This window comes from Mauremys mutica, chromosome 1 (genome assembly GCF_020497125.1).
Source record: "Mauremys mutica isolate MM-2020 ecotype Southern chromosome 1, ASM2049712v1, whole genome shotgun sequence".
Taxonomy (NCBI): Eukaryota; Metazoa; Chordata; order Testudines; family Geoemydidae; genus Mauremys; species Mauremys mutica.
This window is the reverse complement of record NC_059072.1, coordinates 247,349,391-247,369,409: the sequence shown is the minus strand read 5'-3', so window position 1 is coordinate 247,369,409 and position 20,019 is coordinate 247,349,391. Positions and strand designations below refer to the sequence as shown.

The window sequence follows — 20,019 nt, the reverse complement described above, 5'->3', positions numbered from 1 at the left end:
TTCTTTCATCCCCAAAGAATTGAACTATAGGGTAGTCATATGTCACATGAAAGCTCTAGTCTTTTATGTCTGTTTTTGTCATCAAGGTAGTGTATTTGTATTGAACTTTGAACAGGTGTGTACATATGAGAAACATATAATCTCTACGGTCACTTAATCTTCTGCATACTAGCAAAGTTCACTGATACAAGTTGGGGTTGCAGGTGGTGTGGAAAACTGGTCTACTTTCATACAAGAGAAGGTGAGAGGAGATATCTTTATCTGTTGATCACCCACTTTGTGTAATTTGTTTTCTAGACTTGCAAGGGACCTGATACAGCAAAGCACTTAACCAAATGCTTAACCCTGAGCACTGAGTAGTCCCCTTGACTTCAGTGGGACTACTCACATGCTTAAGTGCTTTGCTGGATCAGGGACATAGGCAGGAAATCTGAAATGTTTTCTGGAAAGCCTGTGTTTCAGGATGAAATTATCCACAAATTAACTTTAATCAAGATGCAATTCAGTAGCTCTGGCTGATTCTGGGGTTGTATATAAATATAACTGAAGAAATCCTTTTGTAGTAGATTGCTTATGTTGTTGCTCTGGAAAAGGTGGGAGCTGGTTGAACTTGAAATTAATAACTAAGATATGTGCTGGTATCTTTCTGTAGTCTCTGTGAGGAATCTATGGTTTCCTTAGGTCAGAGGTGGGCACACTATGGCCCGGGGGACGCATCCGGCCCGTCAGATCTTTCAATCTGGCCCTCGAACTGCTGTTGGGGAGCGGGATTGGGGGATTGCCACGCTCTGCATGTGCCATGGCTCCTGGAAGCAGCGGCATGTCCCCACTCCAGTCCTATGCATAGGTGCAGCCGGGGGCTCCGCATGTGTCCCTGCCCCAAGTACCGGCTCTGCAGCTCCCGCGGTCAAGGGGGGACATGCCACTGCTTCCAGGAGCTGCTTGAGATAAGCACCGCCTGGAGCCTACACCCCGACCTCCTCCTGCACCCCATCCCCCTGCTCCATCCCTGATCCCCCTCCTGCCCTCCGAACCCCTTGATCCCAGCCTGGAGCACCCTCCTCCACCCCAAACTCTGCACCCCCAGCTGGAACCCTCACCCCCCTGCACCCCAACCCCCAGCCCAGAGCTCCCCCACCCCGAACTCCTCATTTTTGGCTCCATCCCAGAGCCCACACTCCCAGCCAGAGTCCTCAGCCCCTCCCACACCCAACCCCCAATTTTGTGAGCATTCATGGCCTGCCATACAATTTCCATACCCAAATGTGGCCCTCAGGCCAAAAAGTTTGCCCAGCCCTGCCTTAGGTAAATGGTAATCTCTGGTTGTCCATAAGATGTATAATCAAGAGTAGTGTCAAATCCTTCTCATTTATGGTAATGTCAGAGTGGCTTCGTCGCACAGAGTGAGGCTGAGGCACTACTGTCATTTTTATGAGAGGATGTGGAAGTTTCAGCTTACTCCTCGTTTGATTGGATTAGTACTATGTATTCTGTTCAAAGCAAAAGAACATTTCCTGTAATTTTAATGTCTTGTTTAACCTCTTGTATTTTACGATTTGGAATGTTAGATTACTAATAGTCAGTGCAAAGCTATTGATTATTTTCCCACTCCTTCCCCAGTAGCTAACTAGTTGCAAATTTTGTTTATGCAGTATTCCATATTCTTACATATTACTTATGTCCAACAGAATTCTAAGTGGTTTTTTTAATGTCCTCTAAATATTTGTAGGGTTGTTCTTATAACCCAGGAACGAAAAACTGTAAACCAGAGGTTTACACTTATGAACACAATTTACCATATATACTCGTTCATAAACCGAATTTTTTAGTAAAAAAGAGAAGCACCAGAGAAGGGGGTCGGCTTATGAAGGGGTATAGAGAGGGAGAGGTGGGACGCAGCCCCTTCCCCCAACAGAGGGAGCAAGGAGAGGCAGCACAGCCGGCAGAGACAGAAGGGAAGAGGCAGGGCCAGAGTCTCTCTGTTTCTGGCTATGTTGCTCTCCCCTCAGCCTCCAAAGCAGCTGCAGCTCTGGGGCTGACAGGCTGCAGCTGTGCCGCTTGGCCCTGCCCCCCAGAGCAGGCTGGGTCCGTGCCGCCTGGCCCGCTGGGGCCGTGCCGCCCTGCCTAGCCTGCTGGAACATGCTGTGGCCGTGCCACCCGGTCTGGCCCACCGGAGCAGGCTGCGGCTGCACTGACCAACCTGCTGGAGCAGCTCCAGCCAGGTCAGAGACATCCTCCCCAGATAAGGTGGGAAGGGATGGGATGGGGAAAGTGTGGGGGTCCTGGGGTAGGGTCATGTGGGGGATGGTCACAGGGGTTACTGCCCTGACTCCCAGCTTCTCCCCTCCAAAAAAAATTCCCCACCAGTTGCTGTCCCAGCCTGTCAGGGTAAGCAGCTGGCGCGCCGGGACACGTTGTTTACTTAGGTTTACCTCTGTGCCTGCGGACGCTCGAGGTAAACAAACCATCTCGTCCCACCAGCAGCTTATCCTTATGGCCCGGGAGCCAAAGTTTGCTGACCTCTGAATTATAGGGTCGGCTTATTAACAGGGTCATAAAAATTTTCCATTTTTACTTATCCATCTTGAGGGGGTCGGCTTATAAACGAACTGGCTTATGATTGAGTATATACAGTAATCTGTTCCATTTGCTTTTCCCTTTCAAATGCAGCATTCTTCTTTCAGATCACAAAATTAGGGGCTGGGCTGCGAGAGGGCTCTCTCTGGGGGTGCAGGCTCTGGAGTGGGGCTGGGGATGAAGGGTTGGGGGTGCAGGAGGGTACTCTGCTCTGGGATCTAGGGTTTCAGAGGGCGGGAGGGGGATCAGGGCTGGGGCAGGGGGTTGAGGCATGGGAGGGGGTCAGGCTCCGGGCAGTGCTTACCTCAAGCAGCTCCCAGAAACAGTGACGTGTCTTTATTCAGGCCTAATTTGAAGGTGTCCAGTTTGCAAATTAATTCCAGCTCTGCAGTTTCTCCGTTGAAGTCTGTTTTTGAAGGTTTTTTGTTGAAGAATGGCCACTTTTAGTCTGTTGTTGAGTGTCCAGGGAGACTGAAGTGCTCTCCTACTGGTTTTTGAATGTTACAATTCTTGATGTCAGATTTGTGTCCATTTATTCTTTTGCGTAGAGACTGTCCGGTTTGGCCAATGTACATGGCAGAGGGGCATTGCTGGCCCATGATGGCATATATCACATTGGTAAATGTGCAGGTGAATGAACTCCTGATGGTGTGGCTGATGTGGGTAGGTCCTCGAATAGATATGCAGGCAGAGTTGGCAACGGGATTTGTTGCAGGGATTGGTTCCTGGATTAGTGTTTTTGTTGTGTGGTGTGTAGTTGTTGGTGAGTATTTGCTTCAGGTTGTGGGGCTGTCTGTAAGTGAGGACTGGCCTGTCTCCCAGGGTTTGTGAGAGTGAGGGATCGTCCTCCGGGATAGGTTGTAGATCCTTGATGATGCACTGGAGAGGTTTTAATTGGGGGCTGAAGGTGATGGCTAGTGGCGTTCTGTTCCTTTCTTTGTTGGGCCTGTCCTGTAGTAGGTGACTTCTGGGTACCCTTCTGGCTCTGAAAATCTGTTTCTTCACTTCCCCAGGTGGGCATTATAGTTTTAAGAACGCTTGATAGAGATCTTGTAGGTGTTTGTCTCTGTCTGAGGGATTGGCGCAAATGCGGTTGTATCTTAGGGCTTGACTGTAGACAATGGATCGTGAGATGTGGTCTGGATGAAAGCTGGAGGCATGTAGGTAAGTATAGTGGTCAGTAGGTTTCCGGTATAGGGTGATGTTTATGTGATCATCACTTATTTGCACTGTTGTGTTCAGGAAGTGGATCTCTTGTGTGGACTGGTCCAGGCTGAGGTTGACGGTGGGGTGAAAAGTGTTGAAATCCTGGTGGAATTTGTCAAGGGCCTCCATCCCATGGGTCCAGATTATTAGGGGGGAGGGATAGCTCAGTGGTTTGAGCATTGGCCTGCTAAACCCAGGGTTGTGAGTTGAATACTTGAGGGGGCCACTTAGGGATCTGGGGCAAAAATTGGTCCTGCTAGTGAAGGCAGGGGGCTGGACTCAATGACCTTTCGAGGTCCCTTCCAGTTCTAGGAGATTGGTATATCTCCAATTATTAAAAAAAATATTAAAAAATGGAGATGTCGTCAGTGTAGTGCAAGTAGAGTAGGGGCGCTAGGGGACAAGTGCTGAGGAAGCGTTGTTCTGAGTCAGCCATAAAGGTGTTGGCATACTGTGGTGCCATGTGGGTACCCATAGCAGTGCTGCTGACTGTGGTATGTAACTTTAACACTTAAATCAGCCCCTGTACCAGATGACTGTAGCACTGATTTTTAAAACAGGCTCTAGAGTTGATCCTGGCAATTTCAGGCTGGTAAGCCTAACATCAGTACCAGGCAAATTGATTGAACCTATAGTAAAAAAGAGAATTATCAGACACATAGATGAACATGATATATTGGGAAAGAATCAACACAGATTCTGTAAAGGGAAATGTCCCATCAATCTATTAGAATTCTTTGAAGGGGACAGGGGTGGTTTGTGTGTGTGTGTGTGTGTGTGTGTGTGTGTGTGTGTGTGTGTGTGAACAAGCATGGGCCAGGGTGATCCTGTGAATATAGTGTACTTGGACTTTCAGAAAGCCTTTGACAAGGTGCCTCACCAAAGGCACTTTACTTAAGCAAAGTAAGCAATCTTGGGATAAGAGACGCGTTCCTCTTATGGATCAAGTAACTGGTTAAAAAATAATAAATGGTCAGTTTTCACAGTGGTGAGAGGTAAATAGCAGGGTCCCCCAAGGATCTGTACTGGGACCATCGTTATTCAACATAGTCAATATGATCTGGAAAAAAGGGGTAAACAATGAGGTTGTAAAGTCTGGTGATGATTCAGAATTATTCAAGGTAGTTAAAACCAAAGTTGACTGCAAAAAGTTACAAAGGGATCTCTCAAAACTGGATGACTGGTCAAGAAAAAGACAGATGAAATTCAATGTTGATAAATACAAGATAGCGCACATTGGAAAACATAATCCCAACTATACATGCAGAATGTTTAAATTAGCTGTTACCACTCAAGAAAGTGATCTTGGAGTAGTGCAGATTTCTCTGAAAACATCTGGTTGATGTGCAGCAGCAGTCAAAAAGGCTACCAGAATGTTAGGGACCATTTGTAAAGGGATAGATAATAAGACAGAAAATATCATAATGCTACTATAGAAACCATGGTATGGCCACACCTTGAATACTGTGTGCAAGTATGGTCTCCCCATCTCAAACGATATATTAGAAGTGGAAAAAGTACAAAGAAGGACCACAAAAATTATTAGGGATTTGGAATAGTTTCCATAGATCAGGTGTTATAGTTATTGTCACTACTCCTCCCCATAGGAGAAAATGATTCTTTCTAGCCAATAGCCTATTCAATAACTTAGGCCAAGTGTACACTACAAACTTACATCAGTATAACTACGTCGCTCACGGGTGTGGATTTTTCACACCCCGGAGCGATGCAGTTACATTGACCTAACCCCGATGTAGACAGCGCTGTGTGGATGGGAGGGCATCTCCTGTTGCCATAGCTACTGCCTCTCGTGGAGGTGGATTAACTATGCCGATGGGAGAAGCTCTCCTGTTGCCGTAGTAGCGTCTTAACTGAAGTGCTACAGCAGCGCAGCTGCAGCTTTTTTAAGTGTAGACCTGCCTTTAGACTTTAATCAAAATGTTTTTGTAGCCTTGCCCACAACTGGAATTCAGATATCATATTTCTCTCCCTCTCTCTTATTTGGTTCTTAAACTGTAACATTTTAAAAGGTCTCTCTTAAAAACATGTTTTTCTTAAATTTTCCCTGAAGAAGGTGATCTCTCCAAAAGTGAATTTGGGCTGCAAATAACTTAAAGCATGGAATCACATGCATAAATAACTCTCAATCCTCAACAAAGGCTGTAATATGAAGGCCCAATTTCTCAGCTGGGCCACACCAACAAACATTTTGTGTTCTTGATGTGTGCATGTGGCATTATCTTTTTGCTCTGCCTGTTCTAATCTTATGAGCTTGCTGGTTATGAAGCAAAATGGGACCAGCAAACAGAGTGGAGGAGCCGCGCGTTATGCATACACACAGATACTGCAGTGATGTGTGTTTTTAAATGCCTTGAAAGCCATGAATGCACCTGCAAATCAAAACAGAGGTTTCAGGTCTAATGTTTAGCCTTCCAGCATGGATTGTATCTGTTTAAATTGTGAACATCAGCCCCTTTAACGCTGAAAATCACTAACTAGCTAAAATGAGATTGGAATAAATGTAGAGGGAATGTGTTTTTGTTTGTTGCTGTTGTGTCCTAGTGGACAGACTCTGCAGAACAACAAGATGGTTAATTTCTAAAGGATTTTTTGTGGTTACTAGAATTATGTAATACAACAATGCTTCCAATAACTTTGTGGGTACATTATGTGGCACCAACAAAATGTGTGAGAGAGATTCTTTTTTGACAGTATTCAACAGAATTTATATTGTGGTAATTTAGGGGACTATCAAAAGGCAGCATGTATGTCCCACATATTTATTAGGTACATTAATTTTAGGCTGGAAACAGTTTTTCTAGACTTGTTGTGTGACAGAGCCTTTATCTCTGTGGACTTTAGAACCAGTTGGACTGCAGCCTTATCCTGGTATCTTAGGCTGCTGTCATGACGACTCCTGGTAAAATAAATGTGACAACCCTCTGCAAGAATTATGTGGATAAAAGCATACTTGGAAAAATGGCCTGAGAAGAAGAGGGGGTCAGGGTACATTTGTTCTTTCATAACACACGAGGAGAAGTACAGTATGGGTTTTTAGGAAGTGGGGAAGCATGTACATACTTGTGCATACTTCTGCTCCTTCCTCCTCCCCCTTCCTATATCACATCCCTTTCACTCGCCTACAGCACTCCTGTGACAGCAGACCCCATAATCGTATCTTGAATTTCCAAGGATATTAGCATATGAAACAAATGGGTAGCTAACACAGTAATATAAAGCCACAGAAAACATTGAAGAAAACTTGTGAAATAACGGTTTGAGCCTTGGCCTGCTAAACCCAGGGTTGTGACTTCAATCCTTGAGGGGGCCACTTAGGGATTTGGGGCAAAAATCAGTACTTGGTCCTGCTATTGAAGGCAGGGGGCTGGACTCAATGACCTTGCGAGGTCCCTTCCAGTTCTAGGAGACAGGTATTATTATTTTTATTATTATTTAAAAGTAAAAATTTAGTTTGCTGGGATATGATAACTTCCAACTTCACGAAGAACATAATGCTGGATGCTTAGTTTAAGTAGTAACACAAACAATTGTAGTTTCAGTTCACTTTTACATGGTGAAAAAGTAAGGCACTGACTTGTTGTCTAGACGTTGAAGGGCCTGATCCTGCAAACACACATGAAAGTAGTCCCACTGACGTCAGTGGGCTTACTCCTGTGTAATGTATTATTACATATGCATAAACATTTGCCCTTAGTACTGAAATCTAGCTTTGTGAGCTTTTTTTCAAATCTGGTAAAACCAGCATCATCACCAAGGAAATTATTATTTATTATTTATTTATTTTATTTTTTGTTACATTAATACTACACTAATACTTCTGTATCTTTTACCTCCTTTAAATATCTTTCCTTGCTATCTGTATAAATTCTGTTGAGTTGAATTGAGAAAGCTAGTAAGAAATACAACACTGTATGTCTGTCCTGTTGGCTTGAAACCAGCCCTATCTGTACCCTGTGCAATCTCGATGAAGTCAACAGATGTTTGTATGAGATGTAAACTAGGGTAGAATTTATCCACTAGACTTTAGCTGTCTGTGTAACTGAAAATGTTCCTGATATTATAGAGCTATAAAGCAGACGTTCCTCAGTGAAGTATGAGTGAAAGCGAGAATCTTATACATCACTGCTGCATGACTAAAACATTTAGAACTGCTGCAAGCAATCAGTGGGTCACGTTGTACTGGTTCTAGGAAGAGCTCGATGCCAATTTTGGTGCTAAGTTTTCCTTGTTTTGACGTTCCCCCACCTGCTATACCAAACACCTGTTCACCAGAACACAGTTCTTTGCCTATATTTAACCCATAAGGATGTGGGCCAGATCCTGAGCCACATCAGAAATGAGCTCAGTGCAGATCAGACGTAGGGGGATGCAAAGGTGCTTTAAGCTGCCTTTATGCTGCTACCTGTCCTGGAGTTGGACCAGCCTTAGACTGCTCCAATTAGTTCTGTCCAGCTGCCTGTGAACCCAATAGAATGTTCTGATAGCTGGAACGCAGCAATTTCCATCCACATGCCTTTTTTTCTGGGCACATCATTTGTGCCAAGAGGTTCAGAAGGGTGGTGTAGAGCTGGTAAGAAAATAAGAATGACCAGACTGAGTCAGACCAATGGCCATCTGACCCAGTATCCTGTCTTCTGACACTGGCCAGTACCAGACGCTTCAGAGGGAATCAACAGAACAGTGCAGTTATAATAGCTCTACCCCTCCCAGGGATTTCCCTTTTTCAGGTTGACTCCTCAGGGAGAGACCAGTTAAGCTACCTGTAAAGCAGCCAGAGCATAAGGGAAAAATTGAGGTCTATGAGTTGGAAGGTTTGGATTCTCCTCCAGGCTCTGCTTAATGAGCTACTGAGTATGGATATATCAGAGCAAAATAATGTGCTAGTAGACCTAGAATTTTATAGCAAGCTTGGCTCTCTTGTAAACCCTTTAATCTGGAACCTGCCGCTAGACTAGTTACAATTTTCAAAAGTGCCTGAGGGGTGTGACTACACAGCAATCGGGAGGAGTAGTTACAGCATGTGTAGGCATACCTGAGCTAACTGTATCGAGCTAACTCAATAGAAAGAGCAGTGCAGCTGCAGCAGCCTGAGCTAGCTGCCCAGGTGTATATCCAGCATCCTAGATAGGATTGTACTCAGTGGCTAGTCCAGTGGTGCTAGAACAATTTGTATAGTGGGGGAGCTGAGACCCATTAAACCAAACTGTAAACCCTGTATATAATGGAACCTTTAAACCTAGTTCCAGCATCTATGGGCTATCCATGCTGCTGTGGTTACACTGCTATTTTTTAGGCCATGTCTACACTTACTGATCAATGCAGCAGGGGTTGATTTAGCAGGTCTAGTGAAGAGCTGCTAAATTGACTGCAGAGCGCTCTCTGGTACACCACCGGAACGAGAGGAGTAAGGTAAGTTGACCGGAGAACGTCTTCCATCAACACAGAGCGGTGTAGACACTGCAGTAAGTCAACCTGGGCTACGTCGACTCCAGTTACGTTATTCACGTAGGTGGAATAGCGTAACTTAGGTTGACTTACCCCAGTAGTGTAGACAAGGCCTTAGTGAGCTAACTCAACCAAAACTAGCCTGCACTTGCTGCAATCCCACCTTCTAGTCTTAGTGTAGATACACCCCAAGTGACTTTTTCAAAAGTGGCTTGAGCATTTAGGCTCCTAGTCCTGTTGACTTCAAAAAACTCTTAGGATCCTAACTGCCCAGGCCACTTTTGTAAATGGAGACATAAGCACTTTTAAAAACTTTACCTTAGTTTTACCTAAAGACTTGTTAGGCGCAGTGCAGATGGGCAGAGATAGTCTTTTGTTCTTTGAAGAAAGATCTATGGGTCAGGTGCCTGACCTGTGTTAATTAACTACATCTTAGACTACGTCCCCAAAATCTTGAATTGACAGATGGAAAGAATCAATATTTTTCTCCAGATTTCAAAGTGTCTAATTTTGAGTCCACCTTTAATTTTCGAACATCAAGTCTCTCAAAGTTTAATGGAATGCTTCAAATATCATATGGATAATTCACACCAAGTTAGAGAATTCTGCATTCTTGAGAGTTTGAATAAATATGTTTACATAGAAATCAGTGTTTTTCAGGTGACTTTACTGTAATTGGTCCTTTTCTAGATTGTAGCTGTGAGTTGTGATACTCAAATTATAGGGTCATACATTGCAATTTGTGATATCTTCTTCTCTTTGAGGTTTCAGGTAAATACAGATTAAGCTCAAATGGTGGATCATACTTCTGCAATTTTATTTGATAACCAAAAAGGTATCACTTAAATTTTCTCCCCTTCCTTCCCCCCCCCCCCCCCCAAAAAGTGTGCACAGCTGTGTTGTACACAGAGTTGGGATTAACGTGAATAAGAAGACCTAATCACACAGTTATGTAGCATGCTGCGTCCAGGCTGATTAGATTACACTATGATCTTGGTAAAGCAAAGACACTGCCTATCTGTCACAGGATCTGAAAATAGTGCTTCAGTCTCCTGCTAGCTTGTACTTGGATTTATTTATTTATTGAACTGGTGTGCATAAAATAATGTGAACTCTATAAAATGGATTTCAGATTAGAAACTTTTATTGTAATTCTAATTTGGTTGTTCTTTCCATATAAGGTATAACTTTGCAATGTTTGATTTTCACTATTTAGGTTCTGTAAAATGTGCATGAAGATAGACATTTGAAATGTAACTAAACAAAAATTGTAGTTAAGATCCATGATCTACAGGAAGAGTGCAAATTTTGTTTTAGAGAGCTGTTTGTTTCCATAAGAATGTAAGTTAAACACTTGCTTTGAAATCCCATGTCCAGGGAAAGTGTTCATGTTATTGAGCACAAACTGATTTTAAAGCAGAAAAGCAATTCCCATCTTCCCGCCCCCCCACCCCACAAACTTTGTCTGACGTCCACATTGGACTTGGACCTTCTCCTTGCATTTCAGCATTCTTTGTAATCTTGATAAAATCATGAAAAGACTTGTGATATTCATGAGATGATCTGTTTCTGGACTCTGAAGTCTAACTAGAAAACCTGTGGTGCAGTAAAAAATCAAGTGCATTTTATTTTCGGTGGCTTTATTTCCCCCCTCCCTCCCCCCCCCGCCCCGGAAATGGTTTTGCATTGTTTGAAGCTGAAAAATTGAAATAGAGAGCTGGTAATATTATTGTTTAAAAGAATGCAATGAACTTGAAAATCATATTTACTTCTGAAATTTTTGTTCCATACATGGTATCAAGAAAGACCTATGATTACTATAATAAAGTTAGTAAAACATATTTTTCTTTTTTTCCCCTAGTTTGTTTTATTTGATAGGTTTGTATGGATAGTAAGATTTGCCTTTCCCTGTAAAAGTCAATCAGCTCCTTCCTGGTTAAGAAGACCCTTAAACATCAACCGGAGGGAGGGGGGGGGGGGGAAAGAGAGAGAGAGAGAGTGAGTGTGTGTGTGTGTGTGTGTGTGTGTGTGTGTGTGTGAGAAAAGGAGTGTTTTAAAGGGAGCTCTATCAGAAACTTAAAAAAAAATCTAAAGAAAAAGTTGATTTTAAATTCAAATTGTGTCTCTTTTAGAAAGTTCTTTTGTTTGCATGCTTTTATTGGTTCATTCACGGGGAAGCACTGTGCAGTTGTTGTATGTTACAAGTATTAAGCGGAGTTCAGCATTTATAAGATAGAAAAAACACTTGGAAAGCAGCACCATTTGAATAAAAGCAGCAAAGAGTCCTGTGGCACCTTATAGACTAGTCTTTAAGGTGCCACAGGACTCTGCTGCTTTTACAGATCCAGACTAACACGGCTACCCCTCTGACATTTGAATAAGTAGCTTTCATCCTTTCTTTAATATTAAACTTTGTACTCAATCTTCACCAGGTTAATGTACAAGTTTTGGTTAACATTGCATAGTTTTTATAGCACTCGCTGATTAATTATTGAAAGATCTATTTTTGGAGGTTGTTCAGTTAAATTTCAACCTATCCATTGCTGTAGCACCTCAAAAATAGACGTGCTAAAGCATAGTAATGAGGCTACCTCAGTAAGATTATTGATATGCTTTTACGTCAAACTAGGAAATTGTTTTAGCCTGCACTAAATACTTAATATTTTTTCTCTCTTGAAGAAACTAATCAAAATACAGGTGTGAAACGTGCACAAATTGCTTATTCTGCATCACTGTTGCACCTTTGTTTTACTGCCCTGGAATCAGCTGCAGATATGAAAGATCAGAAATCTAGACAACATTCTTACTTGTGAAACTAGAAAGCGCCTTCCGTCCTACCCAAATTAAAAATAGATTGGGGACTAATCTAAATCCCACATAAGTGTATGAGAGTCTTTCCATAGAAACTAATGGAAGTTCAGTCAGGCCCCTAATGTACGATATTAATTATGAAAATACAAAACTAACTGAAGAGGGAGACTTCAGATATATATTCCAGTAAATCATCATTGGAGTTTGTGTATGAACCTGGCTCAGATCTTTTTTTTTAAATATAATAATATATTCAAAGGATTCTTCTTAGTTTTGGCTTCTCAGTACTTTGTTTTTATAATATTTAAACTGTGGCTAACCTGGCTGATCTGGGGAGTGGGTGGTATTTATTATTTTCATTTATTTACTGCTTGTGTTCAGTTGGAAACTTGGTTCATTACAGTTAGTGAACATTATGGAACTGGTAAGCAGAAGTACAGAGTGAAAAGAGGAATTGGCTGCTGTGATCAGTCATTCAGGGACAGAAAAGGGAATTTAATTTGCACAAACTGAGAAACAAGATAAATACCCTTAATTTCCCATGTACTTACATGGCTTCATTGTATGGGTGCATTTCTTGTCTTCTCTAAAAATAACCATATTTCACAAGTCTGACCTTTTATCAGGATTTTCAGAAGTGCTTGGTCTAACTTTTGCCAATGATTTAAATGGGACCAAGGTGAGGCCTAAACTAAATACTTTTAAAAATCCCTACGCATAGGTTTTTTATCAGGATGAAAAAATTAGTCTCTGGGCTGTTTCTTTCTTTGTTAATCACATGGTCTTCAATATTTTGAAACTTGCAGGTTAGACTGTGCTATGCCGTTGCCCTATAGCTTCCTCTGATGACAGGATGCGGACTCATAGGGTGCTCCTAATTGTTTTATTATTGTTGGCAAAATACAGAATTTTAAGACCATCTTACAGAATTAGAACCTTTTATGTGGCAACGGGGGAATGCACATTTTAAGTATTCATCTTTTGTAGTTGGAGGAATTTTGATTTTTTTTCTGATTGTTTTTTCTGTAATAATTGGAGAGGGTTTGGTACTTTCTTTGTGTTATGTTTTCACCTGCAAATTCGTGACTCCAGTTCAAACAGATAGCAATAATATGCTAAGACTTGTTTTACTCAGGAGCCAATTATTATGGAATAGAATCTGAGACACAAGGCATTTGAGACTGTTCTAAATAATACATGTTTATGTATTCTAACCATAGCTTAGGTTTCAAAGCTTCTGTTAGTCATATGTCTATATGGCATAATAAACCAACTAGAAGCGTAAAAACTCGGTCTTCTGATCGGTCTGCCTGGACCTCTAGTCTCTGGTGCATTTGAACACTTCTCCATTTTACAAGCCAATGTTAGAGAGCTTTGTTATAATTTTGTTCAGTGCTGAATATGAGGGTCTTAAACGTGACTAGGTCTAATAGTGATAAACTGGTCTCAGTGAGAGTTGGTGCTGCTGTAATTAAAACATGTCATTCTCCTTTTGTGTGTGTGTTCAGGTCGTTTGGTGGGTGCCCTGGACGCAGTGCTAGATTCTAATGCACGTGTTGCTCCATTTCGAATTTTACTTCAAGTTCCGGGATCACCAGTTTACTCTGCCATAGCATGTGGTGAGTTATTGAATGGATCAGAAGTTTACTGGGCCATAGCTGCTGGTGAGTTACATACCAATTAAAAAAAAATCCCCAAAGCTAAATTCTGAGCATGCTCAGTATCTGCATGTCCAAGAAGCTGAAGGTAACCAAAATTAGTAACCTCGTGTGTGTAAAGGCTACTGGCTGTGACTTGTTTAATAACCAAAATACCTATTGGTTATAATTCAAGGTATTCATAACATAAGGGAATGTTTTCTTCTGTTAAGCAAGAAAAAAAAATTCTGGCTGTTCCTGCCTTCCTGTTTTTCTGTCTGTTGCAAAGAGTGGTCATTCCATTCACATATTTATCATTTCAGATAGTAGCCTTTGCAGGCCACTTGCAGCAGGAAGCTTTTTGTTCTGGTCTTTCCTCAACACATGTGTATCAGCAGTTAATTTTTACCTGCAGTTTATTTAAAAAAAAAGTCTCCCAGCTCTTCTGATCACAATAAAATCTAATGAAACAGAGGATTTTAAAAATATTAAATGTTTTAAAATAATAAATGTTTTAAAGTATCATAGTGCTAGGTGACCCTATGGTGAAGAACAGTGCACTCTGAAGACTTGAGAGTTTGCTAGTCTTTAAACTAATTTTTAATGCAGTGTTTCCCATACTTTTCAAAGCTGAACACCACTTTAGAAAAATAAACCAGTTGTAAATCATAGCAACCCCGCTATGTGGTGTTTAAAGCCTACCAATTTTAATGTATGCATTTTTATACACTTCCTGTGCTCTCCTGGCTAGTCCTTCATTCTTCCTTCTGTTTTGGAAAATGCTGGTGTAGATCTTTATAACGTATTTCCTCTCCTTTTTTTTCACGGGTTGAGCCGTGAAATAGTTAACAATGTTGACATAAAATATCACTGGTGGTGTTAGATTTAGTATTCATTGAAATTAGTGGGGCTTACTGAAAACTCTGGTAGATGTCTTTTCATCAGCTGCACACATTTCACATTTTGAAGATGCATGCGTGTGTGCTTTCCCTTGTACCCCCTTGAGGAAGTGCTCCACGCATTGGAAAACACTGCCTGTGGATGCCTGTCTGTACCTCAAAACCACTATATGATTTTTAGTGTATTTTGAAGATATGAAACAGGAGCGAAGGGTAGTAGGTCAGGATTGATGTGCATTGTTACATTTGTGTTGGGAAGCTTGCAGAGAGTCTGTTCTCCATGTTATTTTTGGCTGTGGTTAGGTGCTACCATTTCCTCATTTTCATAATTGCTGTTCACTTGGTACTCTTTTTTTTATTTGGAAGGTAAGAACACACCGCTAAAGAGAGAATGTTTTGTGAAGAGAATACTTCATGCTCTTAAATATTGCTCTTGTGACGAAGAAAATGAGCTTGGCATTTTAAAATGAAAATCAGTGTTCATCTCAAAGAATGCTTAGGTCCCTTGCTCAGTAGCATGTAGGTAATATTCCTCTCTGGGGTTGATCATTACTCTACTCTATGCAGATTTCTTCAGTCTGCTAGGGCAGCTGTTGTTTTTCACTTCAAGGAGAACCACTTGTTTGACTGGAATGGTTAAGATTTTTTTGTAGGTTATAGAAGTTTTAGAAAAGCCTTTAACAAATAACTCTTTAAGATCTTGAATTGCCACCCTTCCCCCAATGGATTTCCAAGATGTATTGTTGTAAGTAACAGTTTATTTTTCCAAGTCAGTAGAAGATAATTCTGGTTGTGTAGATCAGTATTGCATTAATACTATACTATGTGGATTCAGCAGCAGAGGGGGAGCTAACCAGTTTATTGAACTGAATGCAGTGTATATGATCACCTGCCTTGTGGGCAGGTGGTGTATGTGTGCATTCAGTGCAAGCAGCTCATGGCTATCCGAGACCAAGTACTGTCTCTTGACAGCAGAAAGGCAGAGCTGGAGGAGCTTAGGGAGACAGAGATGTACATAGACAAGACTTTCCGGGACACAGTAGAGCGGTCCCACTCCCAATCTGACGGCCTTTATGGTGTTGCGGAGAATGAAAGTCTCCGGGAAGGAGAACATCAAGCTGAAGTGGAGAGAAACTGTCACATAGTTGGGACCCTCCTTGCAGATGATGCCATGGTATCCTCTCGCACTAAGGATCCCCCTCCAAGGGAGATGACTTATTAGGAACAGACAGGTAATAGTATTGGGGGATTTGATTATTAGAAATATAGGTAGTTGTGTGTGTGATGCCTGGGAGAACGCTATGGTGAATTGCCTGCCAAGTGCGAAGGTTGTGGATCTCTCAAGACATCTAGATAGACTTACGTGTAGTGCTCAGGAGGAGCTGCAGGTGCTGGTACGTGTAGGTATCAGTGACATAGGGATAAGAGAGAGGTCCTGGAGGCCAAATTTAGGCTGCTACGTAAAGGATTTAAGTCCAGAACCTCCATGGTAGCATTCTCTGAAATGCTTCCAGTTCCATGTTCAGGACAATTAGACAAGCAAAACTGCAGGGTCTTAGTACATGGATGAGATAATGGTGTAAGGAGGAGGTTTTAGGTTTATTAGGAACTGGAGATCCTTTTGGAAAGGGAGAAGCCTATACAGAAAGGATGGGCTCCATCTAAACTAAAACGGAACGGGATTCCTGTCATGTAAAATTAAAAGAGTTGTAGAGGAGTTTTTAAACTAAGAGCAGGGGGACAGTCGACAGATGCAGAGGAGCACATACATCCCTTAGGGGAGGATCTATTAACAGGGATTCTCTCTGTCCTAGTAAAGAGGAGTGGGTAGAAGTTGATAAAGTACAAGTAGGAGCTGAAGAAAAACAGTCAAATGAAAGAGTCCCATTCAGTTATATCACATGAAGGCAGACAGCTAAATATTGACAATTTTTATAAGTACTTCTATACAAATGATATAAGTCTAAATACACAGATGAGTGAACTTGAGTGCCTGATATTAAATGAGGATATTGATATAATAGGCATCACAGAAACTTGGTGGAATGAGGGACACAGTAGTACTAGGATACAAAATACATAGGAATGATAGAATAGGTCACGCTGGTGGGAGAGTGGCACTAGATGTGAAAGAAAGCAGAGTCAAATAAGATGAAAATCTGAAATGGATCAAACTGTACCAAAGAATTTCTATGGATGGAAATTCCATGCTTGAACAAGAAGAATATAGCAGTAGGAATATGGTACCGACCACCAAACCAGGGGGGTGATGGTGATTGTGAAATGTTCAGGGAGATTAGAGAGGCTACAAACAAAGAAAACCCAATAATGGGAGATTTCAACTAATCCCATATTGACTGGGTACATGTCATCTTAGGACGGAATCCGGAGATAAAATTTCTAGACACCATTAATGACTGGTTCATGGAGAAGCTAGTCCTGGAACCCACAAGGGGAGAGGCAATTCTCGATTTAGTCCTAAGTGGAGCACAGGATCTGGTCCAAGAGGTGAATATAGCTGAACTGCTTGGTAATAGTGACCATAGTGTAATTAAATTTAACATCTTTGTGTGAGGGAAAATACCACAGTAGCATTTAACTTGAAAAAGGGGAACTACACAAAAATGACGACGCTAGTTAAATGGAAATTAAAAGGTATAGTGACAAGAGTGAAATGCTGGCAAGCTGCATGGACACTTTTAAAAGCACCATAATAGTGGCTCAAATTAAATGTATACCCCAAATAAAAAAATAATTAGAGGACCAAAAAAATTCCACCATGGCTCAACAGAATAAAAGAGGTGGTTAGAGGCAAAAAGACATCCTTTAAAAATTGGAAGTCAGATCCTAGTGAGGAAGATAGAAAGGAGCATACATTCTGGTAAGTCTAGTGCAAAAAATAGAATGAGGCAGGCCAAAAAAGTATTTGAAGAGCAAACTAGCAAAAGAGGCAAAAACTAACACCAATTTTTTTTTAAATGACATCAGAAGCAGGAAGTCTGCCAGTCAGTCAGTGGGGCTAAAGGAGTAATTAAGGAAGACAAGGCTGTTGCAGAGAAGCTAAATTAATTCTTTGCATTGGTTTTTACTATTATTATCAGACACACAGTTGAACATGATTTGTTGGGGAAGAGTCAACACGGCTTTTGTAAAAGGAAATCACACCTCACCAATCTATTAGAATTCTTTGAGGGGGTCAGCAAACGTTGACAAGGGTAATTCAATTGATATAGTGTATTTGGACTTTCAGAAAGCTTTTGACAAGGTTCTCACCAAAGGCTCTTAAGCAAAGTAAGGAGTTTGGGGATATGAGGGAAGGTTCTCTCATGGATCAGTAACTGGTTAAAAGACAGGAAAAAAGAGTAGGAATAAATGGTCAGTTTTCAGAATGGAGAGAGATAAATAGCAGGGTCCTCCAAGGATCTGAACTGGGATCAGTGCTATTCAGCATATTCATAAGTGATCTGGAAAAAAGGGTTAACGGTGAGGTGGTAAAGTTTGCAGATGATACACAATTACTCATAATAGTTACATCCAAAGCTGACTGGGAAGAGTTACAAAGGGATTTTACAAAACTGGATAACTGGTCCAGAAAATGGCAGATGGGGAAATTTAAGGTTGATAAATGCTAAGTAATGCACAATGGAAAACATAATCCTAACTATACTTATTAAATGATGGGGTTTAAATTAGCTGTTACCACTCAAGAAAGATCTGGGAGTCGTGGATAATTCTCTAAAAACATCTGCTCAATGCGGAGTAGCAGTCAAAAAAGCTAACAATCTTAGGAACCACTAGTTAAAGGGATAGATAATAAGTCAGGAAATGTCATAATGCCACTTTAGAAATCTATAGTATGCCCATACCTTGAATACCGTGTGATGTTTTGGTTGCCCCATCTGAAAAAAGATACATTAGAATTGGAAAAGCTAGAGAGAAGGGCAACAAAAATGGTTAGGGGTAGGGAACAGCTTCCATATCAGAAGAGATTAAACATGCTGGGACCATTCAGCTTGGAAAAGAGGTGACTAAGGGGGGATTCAATAGAGGTCTATAAAATCTTGAATGGTGTGGAGAAAATGAATAAGGAAGTGTTACTTACCCTTTCACATAACAAGAACTAGGGGTCACCCAATGAAATCAGTAGGCAGCAGGTTTAAAACAAAAAGAAGTACTTTACACAACTCACAGTCATCCTGTGGTGCTCATTGCTAGGGAATGTTGTGAAGGCCAAAAATATAACTGGATTGAAAATATAATTAGATAAGTTCATGGAGGATAGGTCGGTCAATGTGTATTAGCCAAGATGGCTAAGCCTTTGACTGCTTGATGCTGGGACTGGACGACAGGGGATAGATCACTTGATAACTGGCCTGTTCTGTTCATTCCTCTGAAGCATCTGGCATTGGCCACTGTCAGAAGACAGGATACTGGACTAGATGGATTATTGGTGTAACATAGTATGGCCGGTCTTATATTTCTTGTGTGTCTTTTGTAGTCAAAGCATGTCTGCAGTTTTATGAGCAAAAAATCCATAAAGACATTAAGAACAATAAAAATTTAACCTGCTTCTGACTAAGAATCCTTTTGTTATGAAATGTTGCCTTCGGCAGCTGGGGAAGAAGCAGGCTTCCTGCTAGGGCTGGCAATGCCAGTCAATAACACAGCAGAACCCGACTCTCTTTAGCACAGGGTTGAAGTTTTCCAGGCTGCCTCTTCCACTGTGGTTCTTTGCTTATCCTCGTTCCCCAAAACTGATACCTGAATTTATTTAGGGAAGTGCATGGGGAAAAGCTGCTGAGACTCTGCCCCCCTAAGGTCCCAACAAAGCTGGAGCCTTGGAGCAGAAAAGCAGTGTTAGGTTCTACTGTAGCAACTGGGGGAATCTGCTTATTAATTTCTCCCTGTACTAGTGAGGTGCTGGAGGGGCTCTCAAGATTCCCCTCAACAATCCACAGATTGTTCTGGGTTGAAGGGGGTTACAGGCAGTTTCTACTGCAGTAAAAGTTGGAAATGGAGCCAAGGAGCAGCTCCTGTGCCTCCTAGCAATCCCCATGAGAGTACGTAATTTTGTGTTGCCCCCACATTGCTGGATAGTTAAGATACTGTTAAAAAACGGAATATTAATTATTAACAGTCCACTTAGATAGAGTCTGTGGGTTTAAATGCTAGCTTTCACACAGACATGTTCTCTGCCTTTTCAGAGCATTTACAAGCAAAATAAGATAGACAAATTCAAGGCAAGGTGGATGAGGGTAATATCTTTAATTGGAGCAACTTCTGTTGGTGAGAGACAAGTTTGCAAGCGACACAGAGCTCTTCTTCAGGTCTGGAAAAAGTAATCAGTGTCACTGCTAATTACAAGGTGAGACAGATTGTCCTGTGACCAGAGTGTCAGTTGCCCCTTCATTTTAACTGGTCTC

The 20,019-nt window shown here is 41.6% G+C and overlaps 1 protein-coding gene across 2 annotated transcripts in view; it reads left to right on the top strand.

Moving 5' to 3' along the window:
• Window positions 1-20,019, top strand: part of TBC1D8 (TBC1 domain family member 8) — a 79,749-nt gene that overhangs the window by 6,232 nt on the left and 53,498 nt on the right. The window contains exon 2 of one of the 2 annotated variants that reach the window (XM_045006007.1): window positions 13,569-13,679. In XM_045006007.1, coding sequence (XP_044861942.1) covers window positions 13,569-13,679 — 111 coding nt within the window. Of the gene's footprint in view, window positions 1-13,568; window positions 13,725-20,019 lie in introns of both variants that reach the window. The other variant, XM_045005998.1, reaches the window with a different exon arrangement.